The 12,889-nt window shown below is 41.5% G+C and overlaps 1 protein-coding gene and 1 long non-coding RNA gene across 2 annotated transcripts in view; one reads left to right on the forward strand and one right to left on the reverse strand.

Moving 5' to 3' along the window:
* ALG14 (ALG14 UDP-N-acetylglucosaminyltransferase subunit) overlaps positions 1-11,400 on the reverse strand; it is a 95,356-nt gene extending 83,956 nt beyond the window's left edge. Inside the window, exons 1-2 of the mRNA XM_017879795.1 lie at positions 11,215-11,400; positions 2,880-3,031 (exon numbers count right to left, since the gene is read on the reverse strand). Of these exons, the coding sequence (XP_017735284.1) occupies positions 2,880-3,031; positions 11,215-11,350 (288 nt within the window). The 5' untranslated portion in view covers positions 11,351-11,400. The remainder of the gene's footprint in view (positions 1-2,879; positions 3,032-11,214) is intronic.
* On the forward strand, positions 78-5,600 carry LOC108534444 (uncharacterized). Its single transcript, XR_001886976.1, has 2 exons — positions 78-670; positions 5,106-5,600. It is a non-coding gene; the product is annotated as an uncharacterized LOC108534444 (long non-coding RNA).
* Positions 11,401-12,889: the final 1,489 nt, after the last annotated feature.

The following is a 12,889-nucleotide window of genomic DNA, read 5'->3' on the forward strand; positions in this document are numbered from 1 at the left end:
GGTGGGAACAAAGGGAGTAGGGTAGGGTTCTAGGAGTGGATCCTGACTTCCCAAGAAAAGAACCACCAACCCAGGACCAACACAGCCATAGCAGGGCCTCTTGAGCCACTGAATGCAGCACCAGACACTGGCTTCTCCTCTCTTCCTGTTCATTATCTTCATTCTTCTATCTATAGACTGCCTTTATCTTCTAAGTGAAAACATGACTGTCAGCAGCTTTCAAGCTTTATCATTTACAGAACTTGGTTGAAGACAGATTGATTCCATTCTCTAGGTCTCCAAGCCCAAAAAGCTCAGAGAAAGACTTCAATTGGTCTGAGTGAGGCCAGCTGTCCACCCCTGAACTATCCAAAGCAGCCCTGCAGCTGGGCCATTCCCAGAGAGAGGGATGAGTAAAGGCACTCACTCTATACAAGGAACAGCTCTAGTTTCCTTCCTTAATAAAGAAACTGTTTCACTTAAAAAAAAAAATCTCTAAACACTGACTAAAATGCTAAAATGAAGTGAGCAACCAGGGGAAAGAAGTATTAATAATTTCAAGGGCAGACACAAACACGATTTGGAGAAGAAACAGCAGTCATAGACAAATCAAATTATCCATAAATGTAACACACTGATAGAGAGTTTTAATGAAGAGCCAATAAGCACATGAACTGGATGCTTCGTGTATGTAAGTATAAATAAAATAATTTTCACTATTGGGATTCATGAAAAACCACTTTCTCTATTTAAAAGAATAAAAAATATGCAGAAAATTAAGCAACAATTTTTTTCCCTTCAAATTTTAAGTTCCAGGGTACGTGCGCAGGATGTGCAGGTTTGTTACATAGGTAAAAGTGTGCCATGGTGGTTTGCTGCACAAATTAATCCATCACCTAGGTATTAAGCCCAGCATCCATTAGCTATTCTTTCTGATGCTCTACCTCCTCCAACCCCTCCCTTCAACAGGCCCCAGTGTTTGTTGTTCCCCCATATGTATCCATGTATTCTCATAGCTCAGCTCCTACTTATAAGTGAAAATATGTAGTACTTAGTTTTCTGTTCCCACGTTAGTTTGCTGAGGATAACGGCTTCTGGCTCCATCCATGTCCCTGCAGAGGACACTATCTTGTTCCTTTTTATTGCTGCATAGTATTCCATAGTGTATATGTACTACATTTTCTTTATCCATTCTATCATTGAGGGCACTTGGGTTGATTCCATGTCTTTGCTATTGTGAACAGTGCTGCAGTGAACATATGTGTGCATGTATCTTTAAAATAGAATGATTTATATTCATTTGGGTAAAAACCTAGTAATGGGATTGCTAGGTCAAGTAGTATTTCTGCCTCTAGATTTCTGAGGAATCGCCATACTATCTTCCACAATGGTTGAACTAATGTACATTGTCACCAATAGTGTAAAAGCATTCCTTTTTCTCCACAACCTCGCCAACATCTCTTGTTTCTGGACTTTTTAATAATCGCCATTCTGAGTGGTGTGAGATGGTATCTCATTGTTGTTTTGATTTGCATTTCTCTAATGATCAGTGATGTTGAGCTTTCTTTCATATGTTTGTCAGCTGCATGAATGTCTTCTTTTGAGAAGGGTCTGTTCATGTCCTTTGCCCACTTCTTAATGAGACTGTTTTTTTCTTGTAAATTTAAGTTCCTTGTAGACTCTGTATATTAGATCTTTGTCAGATGGACATATTGCAAAAATTTTCTCCAATCCTGTAGGTTGTCTGTTCACTCTGATGAGTTTCTTTTGCTGTGTATAAGCTCTTTAGTTTAATTAGATCCCATTTTTCAACTTTTACTTTTGCTGCAATTGCTTTTGGCATTTTCGTCATAAAATCTTTGCCCATGCCTATGTCCTGAATACTACTGCTTAGATTTTCTTCTAGGGTTTTTTATAATTTTGGATTTTACACTTATGTCTTTAATCTACCTTTATTTTTGTATAAAGTGTAAGGAAGGAATCCAGTTTCAATTTTCTGCATATGGCTAGCCAGTTCAACTCCTTGCAAAACAGAAAATCCTTTCCCCATTGCTCGTTTTTGTCAGGTTTGTAGATCAGATGGTTGTAAGCGTGTGGTCTTATTTCTGAGTTCTCTACTCTATTCCATTGGCCTGTGTCTGTTTCTGTACAAGTATCATGCTGTTTTGGTTACTGCAGGCTTGTAGTATAGTTTGAAGTCGGGTGGCATGATGCCTCCAGCTTTGTTCTTTTTGCTTAGGACTCTCTTGGCTATTCAGACTCCTTTTTGGTTCCACATGAATTTTAAATAGTTTCTTATAATTCTGTTAAGAACGTAAATGGTGGTTTAATGGGAATAGCATTGAATCTATAAATTACTTTGGGCAGTATAGCCATTTTCACAACATTGATTCTTCCTAACCCATAAGCATGGAATGTATTTCCATTTGTTTGTGTCGTCTCTGATTTCGTTGAGCAGTTGTTTGTAGTTCTCCTTGAAGAGGTCCTTCACTTCCCTTGTTAGCTGTACTCCTAGGTATTTTATTCTTTTTGTAGTGACTGTGAATGGGAGTTCATTCATGATTTGGGTCTCAGCTTGCTTGTTGTTAGTGTATAGGAATGCTAGTGATTTTGCACATTGATTTTGTATCCTGAGACTTGGATAAAGTTGCTTATCAGCTTAAGAAGCTTTTGGGCTGAGACAATGGGATTTTCTAGGTATAGGATCACATCATCTGCAAACGAGGATAATTTTACTTCCTCTCTCCCTACCTGAATACACTTCATTTCTTTCTCTTTCCTGATTGCCCTGGCCAGAAATTCCAATACTATGTTGAATAGGAGTGGTGAGATTATTTCTAAAGATGATTAAACTCAATGTACAACTTGTAATTTTCTTAGAAATAGAAATTGTCACTTACCATGTTATTAGGGTCTCTATCAGCTCGATCTAGTTCAAAAGAATTTATTTTATTGGCACTCATTTCATCAGTGTCAGCAATGACATAATGTCTAGGTGAGTAGGCATTAGACAAGCTCCCAAGCAGCCTCAGGATCTCGGTGGTATGCCCACCTGGAAAAAATATCAGAAGTCCTAAGATTAATAAACCCACAATGGACATATCCATTTGACCATGTTATACCAATGTCATCGTTTCAGGTGGGGGGGCACTGTAATTGTATATTTCTCAGAAGACACAAGAACATTTGAAAACAATAAATCTATGCACTTGTATAAATACGACTTTTACATCAAAAGCACTAGCAGTAGGTACTAAGGAAGGCACAAAACAGTATAAGACATAGCTCTTGCTATGAAGAAGACTGGTGAGAAAGGGGCAAGACACATATATGAAGACAAAGAAGATCCAAGACAGCAAGAAAAACTAAAATGTGGAGGGTAAGCAAATGGTTACAAAAAATCAATGCCTTAAAAATAAGGAAGATACCTATGATGGCGGGCATCTGCAGTCCCAGCTACTCGGGAGGCTAAGGCAGGAGAATGGCATGAACCCGGGAGGCAGAGCTTGCAGTGAGCCGAGATCATGCCATTGCACTCCAGCCTGGATAACAGAGCAAGACTCCATCTCAAAAAAAAAAGAATAAGGAAGATCCCTGAAAAAGGCTGAGATGACTTGAAAGGTGAAGATAATGGAGAGATAGGAGTAGGGAGGCCACTGGGTGGAGATGGAGATTGTTAGGGCATGAGATGACAAGATCTGAAACATGTGTTCAAAGTGTGGTAGGAATACTGGGAAGAAGGGTACGGGTGAAATAAGGTCACGAAAGCAGGATGGGAAAAGGGAAGCCAGTCACTGAAGGTTCTGTGTAGAGAAATAAAGTGAAGGGGGCATGAGCACTGACCAGCAGGACTTGGGCCTTCCTAAGAAACATTTTTTGTCCACCACTGTAACTCCAGCTCCTATCAGAGGTCTCAGCACACTGCAGCTCCTCAAATATTTATCATCTTCACCAAATGAGTAATGTTCAGTTTCTGAAGTCATATAATCTCCAAAATTCCAAAATTTTAATACATTAATTACAAAAGCATAAATTTAAAAATCAGCTATGTTCATTGAGGTTTCCTTCACGAAAACAATAGAATATCTACCTATCCATAAACTATTTAAGCAAAACAGTCAAACTCCTTATCAAGGAGCCCTATCATACCTATTTCAGTCTCATCTCACAAGCTCTGTGCCTCAGTCAGGTTGATGTCTTTAACACTGTCTGCATTCATTTTACTTGTTACTCACTCCTTGCCTCTGGTCATGCTGCTCCCCATACCTAGAAGGCATCCCCCACCCCACCTCCCTTATTGTTGTAAGAAAGAGTATATAGTGATACAAGAACACAAACAAAGATAAATTAAACACGAGTTTCCCCCCAACACAAATTTGCGATCTTGGCTCACTGCAACCTCCACTTCCCAGGTTCAGGCGATTCTCCTGCCTCAGCCTGCCTCAGCCTCCCGAGTAGCTGCAATTACAGGCGTGCGCCACCACACCTGGCTAATTTTTGCATTTTTAGTAGAGACAGGGTTTCACCATTGATGGTCAGACTGGTCTTGAACTCCTGACCTCAGGTGATTCACCCACCCAGCCTCCCAAAGTGCTGGGATTACGGGCGTGAGCCACCGCATCAGCCCCACATTTTTTCTTAATAGTAGAAAGGAAAGGATTTCATTCTAGATTCCAGGAGGAATTATATATAGAAACAAATTTGGCATAGTTTTAGTGTGAATTTCAGGAATTAAAATCATACGTTAGCTTCATAACCTGTCACCTATCTTCTTGACTGGGGCATATAGTTTACACATCTGGTTTATACACTTTTAGTATTTTGGTTTTAGCCTCGAAAAAAACAAAAAAGGCCAGACACAGTGGCTCACGCCTGTAGTAATCTCAGCTACTCGGGAGGCTGAGGCAGGAGAATTGCTTGAGACCACACTCCAGCCTGGGCAACAGTGCGAGACTCTGTCTCAAAAAAGAAAAAAAAAAGTGGTGGTACTCCAAGTGGGTACTTGTTTTCACAGCTGGAATAATGAAGGATAAAACCTAATATCCACAACATCTTTCACTACAATTAAAACTTCATTATACCTGCTTGAATAGTCTGTTTTTTCCTCTTTTTTTTTCTTTTTTAAGGAAACCCTCACTGAATACTGTGAAAGTTGTCAGGATAAAAATAGAGTCACTGTGACAAAATGGAGCTGGGAAAGGCCATGAAGGAAGGGTTCTTAATGCTCAATCGCCTGAACACAAGAACTACCACAAAAGACTATACCAAAACCACAACCTTGTACAAAGGCCATTGCAACCTTATGCAAAAAAATACTCCTGCAAGGACATCTGCCCAGCCACTGCCTGCCTAACCTTGGACTGATGCCACCCTTATTATTGATCCCTGTAAGCAAGGATAATTGTTTCAAAACAACTTATATAACCCTCCCCATTTTAGCTTTAAAAATCGCTGTCTTCCCTTGCCTCTTTGTGCCCATAGTTTATTCAGCATGTGTATTCCACACTACAATGCTTATTCTTGAATATACTTATTATATTTGGAGAATTTCTCTGTTATTTAGGTTGACAGTATATTCACTGAAAATTTAGCCTTGTTACTGAATAAAGTCATTAAAATGATGGACTTTGTCTTCCATTTCACTCTTTTATTAAGATACATTTTTTTGAGAATAAGATCCTCTAAGTTATACCTTAAAATATATCCAGCATCCAATCACTTCTCACCATTTCTTTTGTTATACTCCTGCTCCAGGCCACTATCACCTCTCACATGGATTACGAACACAGCTTACTGATCTGTTCCCTGACCCTCTTCCCCTTCAGTCTATCGCAACGTAACATCCAGTGTGACCCTAGTCGAGTTGATCAAATTATTTACTTCTGCTCAAAATCCTCCAGTGGCTTCATGTCTCATGTGGAATAAAAGGCTTCTTATACTCTGACCTCAACTATGTTCCCTCTTGGAGCTCATCTCCTGTTCCTCCCTGCTTACTAAGTCTACTCTAATCACTCTAGCCTCCTTGCTGTTGGCTGTCATCTCCCCAAGGAGGCTTTCCCTGACAATCTTCATAAAAAGCAATGCCCGGCCAGGCGCGGTGGCTCACGCCTGTAATCCCAGCACTTTGGGAGGTTGAGACATGCGGATCACGAGGTTAGGAGATCGAGACCATCCTGGCTAACGCAGTGAAACCCCGTCTCTACTAAAAACGCAAAAAAATTAGCCAGGCGTGGTGGCGGGCACCTGTAGTTCCAACTACTCAGGAGGCTGAGGCAGGAGAATGGTGTGAACCCGGGAGACGGAGCTTGCAGTGAGCGGAGATAGCGCCACTGCACTCCAGCCTGGGCGACAGAATGAGACTCGTCTCCAGAAAAATAAATAAATAAATAAAAGCAATGCCCCCTTCCCCCAAATCACAGTGTTTATCACTGCATAACTTACTGTGTAGTCTATTTAATTGTTTTGTTTTTTATCTCCCTCTATCCATGCCTCACTAGAAGGCAAGCACTGTACTATGAGGGCAGGGATTTGTTTGTTTTGTTACTGCTGTATCTCCTATTCCTAGAAAGAGCAGGCCATCCTATTGAAGGAAAGAATGAATGAAAGTTTGATATTAAATCTAACATTTGCCTAAGAAGGCTGTATTGTGTTTCAAAGAAAAGTAGTTTTGGCAAATGTTCTCTGAACAGAAGTGGTCTACTAATAATTTTTTTTTTTTTTTGAGGCAGAATCTTGCTCTGTTGCCCAGGCTGGAGTGCAGTGTCACGATCTCAGCTCACTGCAACCTCCACCTCCTGGGTTCAAGCGATTCTCCTGCCTCAGCCTCCTGAGTAGCTGGGATTACAGGCACCTGTCACCTTGCCCACCTAATTTTTTTGTATTTCTTAGTAGAGATGGGGTTTTGCCATGTTGGCAAGGCTGGTCTTGAACTCCTGACCTCAGGTGATCCACCTGCTTCAGCTTCCCAAATTGCTGGGATTACAAGCGTGAGCCACCGTGCCTGGCCTCCTAATAATATTTTATGATATCTAAAGAGTAAATGTTGCTTCATCTTCAAGGTAAATATTGAAAATGTCTTCTTCCTTCTCCAAAATTTTGGGCATGAACCATTAAACTGCTTATCTGATTACAAGTCTTTCTTTAACTGGCATGGTTCTTTCAGGCCCTTGATACCTTCCTACCCTCAATAATTTGAATGAAGGCACCATTTGCCAGATGAATTATCAGCCGTAATTTTGGTTTCTAGTCCACCAAATGTAACACTATCAAGTCATTGGTCCTAACATCTTGTTCAAGTCAGAAACCTGGAAATCACCCTTCAGTCCTTCCCTCCCACATCCTCTACTTTCAATTCACAGTTATGGATTTAACCCCTAAAATCTTCCAACCTCATCCGAATGCGATTGCTTCTCTCCAGCCCCACACCTATCACTCCAGTCAATCCATCTTTATCTGTTATCAGAAATATTCAAAAGGCTCCTATTTGTTTCTCTATTTCAGTCTTTGTCAAGACATTCTTTTGACAATGCAGGCTGAATAATCTTTGTGAACACTCAGATGGAAGTGGGTGACTCTCCACTGAAAAAGATAAGCCAGGTGCGGTGGCACGTGCCTGTGGTCCCAGCTACTCGGGAGTCTGTCTCAGAATCACTTGATCCCAGGATTTACAGGCAAGCCTGGGTACATAACAAGACTCTGTCTTAAAAACAAAAACCAAAACAAAACTTCAAAAGCTCCTTTTGCCACCAAGACTAATACAGTAACCATTTATTAACTGCTTATGTAAAAAGAAAAGAAAATGTCAAGATCTTCCAAACTTATTATTACTTATTATCATTTATTAACTGCTTATGTAAAAAGAAAAGAAAATGTCAAGATCTTCCAAATTTATTATGCCAAGGGGAAAAGCTAAGCCCTGGAACTGACTCATGTAACATGGCTTTTTCTCTTTGGTGTATGACTGCTGCTTCCTGACCTTTGTGTTGAGATGTTATACATTAACCAGACTCCCTAGTCTTTATTCAAACCTAGATTAAATGACATTGGAGATAGAGGCCTTTGTGATTGTTACCTCCTTATACCAGAATGTTAAACAAATCCCTTAGTGTGTAATCAATAGTAGTGTTGGGACTTAGAAAATAATATCCCAAAATGAAGGCCTTAGAAGCAAAATTTTTTCTCTGGTCTTCTCCTGTCCTCTGTCTCTCAGTCCCATACTCCCCTGAGGCTTGCCATAGAAACTAGAATCTCTCTCCCCAGGGCGGGTCACAGAAACCAAGAACTCCTTCTCCCAAAACTAGTCATAAAACCTAAAAATACTACTCTAATTTTACTCCAACTTTCTGTGTAAAAACTGGCGATAAAGTAATTATCCGAGCTGGGTGAGGTGCCTACACCTTTAATCCCAGCACTTTGGAAGGCAGGAGAATTGCTTGAGGCCAGGAATTCAAGACCAGTCTGGTACACATAGCAAGACACCATCTCTATTTTAAAAATTAATTAAATTAAAAAAAATAAATTATCTGACCTACCTTGTTTGATGGTAGGTCATAAGACCCCCATTCCAGAGAGGGTCCTACCCCATATCCAGAAGGAAAGAATGCATGCTCAGAGAGACCAAGAAAAATCTAGACAGGCCTTGCTGGGCTTCCCTACTGTCTATTAGCATTAAATTAGATCCTTTTGTCCAGTCATAATTCTACATGGCTATCCATACTTTGTTGAACCTAAGCATAAAAGCAGACCATTTCCCTCGTATCTTTGGGTCTTCATTCAGAACGCTTTCATATATGCTTCATAAATTTGTGTGTCTTTTCTCCTATTATTTCTGCCTCGTTAGTGATTTTCAGTGAAACTTCAGAGGGCAAAAGGGAAGTTTCCCCTTGGCCCTTACAGTAGCCAACCAAATCTTGTATCTGTATGTTAGCCTTTCTATGGAAAATGTTGTAATTTTGTTCAGCATCTCTGTTCTGGTCTATCTAAACTATCTTCATTCTTCCCCACATGGGGAGCACTGATCACCATTCTTTGATATAGGTTTGCTCCCCAGACAGCCACTCTCATGCTTTGTGCTTGAATAAACTCTTCTAACTGGATATTGAGCCCTTTGATTATTTTAGGTTGACACTATATGTCAAGCACTTTAATAAACACTGATTTTTTAATTTAAGCTTTTGATTATATCATTTTATTTTATTTCATTTTGAGACAGGGTCTCACTTTGTCAACCAGGCTGGAATGCAGTGGCGCAGTCTCAGCTCACTGCAACCTCCATCTCCCAGGCTCAACTGATCCTCCTAGCTCAGCCCCCCAAATAGCTAGGACTATAGGTGCATGCCACCACATCCAGCTAATTTATTTATTTATTTATTTTAGTGTTGAGACAGGATTTCACTATGTTGCCCAGGCTGATCTCCAACTCCTGAGCTCAAGCAATCCACCTGTTTCAGCCTCTCAAATTGCTGAGATTACAGGTGTGAACCACCACACCCAGCCTAAACACTTCAAATATGATCATATTTAATCTCCCCTGTCCTCTCTCAACCCATGTAGAAACAGAAGGTTCAGTGAGGTTAACTAATTGCCTAAGATCACCAAAGTAGTAAGTGGCAGAGATGTGATTCATGTGTGGTGTTATGACAACCTAGAGGCCTATGGTCTTAACCCCTAGATGATACGGAACAGTGGAGTAGCAGCAATTGCTTTATAAAGCAGGATTTTAGGCCAGGGTGGTGGTTCACACCTGTAATCCCAGCACTTTGGGAGGCTGAGGCAGGAGGATCACTTGAGGTCAGGAGTTCAAGACCAGCCTGGCCAACATGGTGAAACACTGTCTCTACTAAAAATACAAAAATTAGCTGAGTGTGGTGGTGCACTTGTAATCCCAGCTACTCGGGAGGCTGAGGCAGGAGAATGGCTTGAACCTGGGAGGTGGAGTTGCAGTGAGCTGAGATTGCACCACTGCCCTCCAGCCTGGGCAACAGTGTGAGACTCTGTATAGAAAAGAAAAAAAGCAAGATTTTAAATACCCTTTATAATCTGGACTCAGTTTACCTCCCCACATTTAACTCTACACGACAGTGTTCTCTCAACTCCGGCAATTCAAAGTGCTATTATCTTCTTTTCACATCCTCCCACCCCTCAAAACCCTGGCTCTCCCTCATCTGACTAATTCTTGGTCATCTTTCAAGTCTTGGTTTAGCATTATTTCTTCCAGGAAGCTGCCTGTTTTTTAAGACCTGATAAAGTAGTGCCCTTCCTGAAGACTGCCATAGCAATTTGTACTTCTTACACAATCATTACAAGATTATAGCATTTATCTCATTGTGGCAAATACTCATTTTGATTTATTTTGTTAGTTTTTTTTTTGTATTCTCTATTTCATTCACTGCTGTATTTTTGCATCTCTCACAGGACTTAGCACGGAGTCAGCACTCCGTAGCAAGCAATGTTAGTCAGTTTTGTTATTTCCAGAGGTTAGTTTAGTGTTTGGCCTCTCTAACAGCTCCAAACAGATTAAGTGAATAAAGTAATGCATTATACTTGAACATAAACTTAGTACATTTGCTCATACTATACATGTTCTATCTGGATGCAATCTCCTGCCATCCCCAAATGTTTACATTGTGTGTGTGTGTGTGTGTGTGTGTCTGTCTGTCCCTGTCAAATATGTCTACTTAAAATTGTAAGCACCTACACAATTGGTGTATTTAGATTGTATTACCTGACAGGTCAGTGTGTTGCTCACACTCTGCCACCCGGTGTGTATTGCTCTATAGTCCGTAGATCATTGTTTTTATCCTCTTGGACTTTGTGTATTTATAAATGTGACAATTCATTTTGCCTCATTTGTCATGTAGCATTCGTGTTTCCTAAACTAAATACGCAATACCTAGATTAATAATGCACAACAGCCATACGGGGAAACTGCATGTTAGCATCAAAAGGCTTCTACGTTCTCTCTGTTCACTAATTATTTGTTTGAAAAGTATACGCTACAGAGAGTCTTAATTACAGACGAGTGTAAATTACTTGTCATAAAAAGACCTCTGGGCCGCGTCAGCAAACTAGCCCTTACCCAGGCTAGACTGACCAGTTCCGGCAAGGCAGAGAAACTACAAATCTCTGCATGCAACACTCCAAGAAGTGCTAAGGGTAACAGGGAAGAGGGTCGCGGTGCACTCTGGGGTTTGTAGTGACCAACCCAAGTCCGACAGTCGCTTCCTCGATACTTACCGGACCCAGCCACCACCAAGATACTGAGAGACTCCCGGGGCGTAAAGTCCCTGGAACGAAGCACTACCCATATTCGCAGGATTAGGAAAGCCGCCACAGCTCCTGCAGCCGCAGCTAGAATAAGAACACACATCATGCAGAGAAACGGCGCATGCCTCCAACTTCCGGGGACCGACCACTGTCAAAGTTCACAACTACGGGTGCCGAAGCAACTCAAACGCGGAGGGACGCACCTCCTGGTGGGCTGGACTTGCCTGAGCTGGGAGGAGTGGAAAGTCGAGGGAGTAGCCGGGGTCTCGCTGACAATTCATTTTACCTCATTTATCATGAGCATTCGTGTTTCCAAAACTAAATACGCAATACCTAGATTAGTAATGCACAACAACCATGCAGAGAAACTGCCTGTTAGCATTAAAAGGCTTCTACGTTCTCTACGTTCACTTTTGTCGGCGGAACCCCTGCTTCTGCGCGGATTCTGGGCAGCTGCAGCCAAGCGTAAGCTGAAAATCGGGAAGTTAAGCTCTGGGGAAGCTTGATTTACGCCCACGACCAGGTCAGGCCGTCTGTGTGCCCGAAAGGCCCCGAAACTCCCCAGTTAGAAGATGTTCTGGCTCTACCCACTTCGTGAATGCCACCTGAAGCTGAGGAAATACATCCTTTCTTCTTGTTTTTTAATGCCAAGAGAAATGTTTCTGTTGCAAGCACAGATATTACTGAAAGTGTTCGCCAGTAAGGACCATAGGCTTAAACATCGAATTTAGGTCCCTTATCCAAATCCCCTCTCCCTCAACACGTATGTTTTTAACTTTTCTCGGCGCTTTCACAGTCTCAGTGTGACCAGAGTAGTTGAGGGTGACCACCTCAAGGTAAGCCACAGTCCTGAGAGGATTGCAAAGCTCAGTGGCTCTAGGTAGCAGGATAGACAAGGCACAGTCCCACAATTAATATTCAGTTAATTTTACCACAAAGCATTCCCTGTGTGTTTCTCATGTCCTCAGCCAAAATGATGATCTGCCAACACCCTCTTCAATCCCAATTTTGCTTTTTATTATGTCTAATTAATCCACATTACAACATAAGATCAGGAGCCCCTTCATCCCAAATATAATTTGCCTTCGGTCCATCATAGACCTACCTGTAGGTTATATTGAACAGGTATGCAGATGAGTAAACAGGTTCAGAAAGGTGCAACCGCTTGCCCAAGTGGAATAGTATCAAATCTAGAATCAGAAACCAGAAATCTGAGTCCTGCTGGACAGGAGTACAGCATCCTGTATTCCTTTACTAAATTGAAACTTGCCTGATCACCACACTTACCTGGAGCCTAGAATGTGTTTTTAAAAATGCAGATTCCCAGGGTCCATTGGGAAGCACTGAATCAGAATTTCCAGGGATAGGGCACCTAGGATTAGCTTATGTAACCAGTGTGTCCATTCGTATCAGTAGGCAAGTTTGGGAGACTTTGTGAGTAGAGTTTGTGGACCTTACAACACTTTCCAAATTGTCTTCCATCAAATCTTTTTTTTTTTTTTTTTTTTTTTTGAGATAGTCTCGCTCTGTGGCTCCGGCTGGAATGCAGTGGCGCAATCTCGGCTCACTGCAACCTCTGCCTCCCAGGTTCAAGCGATTCTCCTGCCTCAGCCTCCCAAGTAGCTGGGACTACAGGCATGCACCA

The sequence above is a fragment of the Rhinopithecus bieti genome, unplaced genomic scaffold (assembly GCF_001698545.2).
Source record: "Rhinopithecus bieti isolate Rb0 unplaced genomic scaffold, ASM169854v2 scaffold_11919, whole genome shotgun sequence".
Classification (NCBI taxonomy): Eukaryota; Metazoa; Chordata; class Mammalia; order Primates; family Cercopithecidae; genus Rhinopithecus; species Rhinopithecus bieti.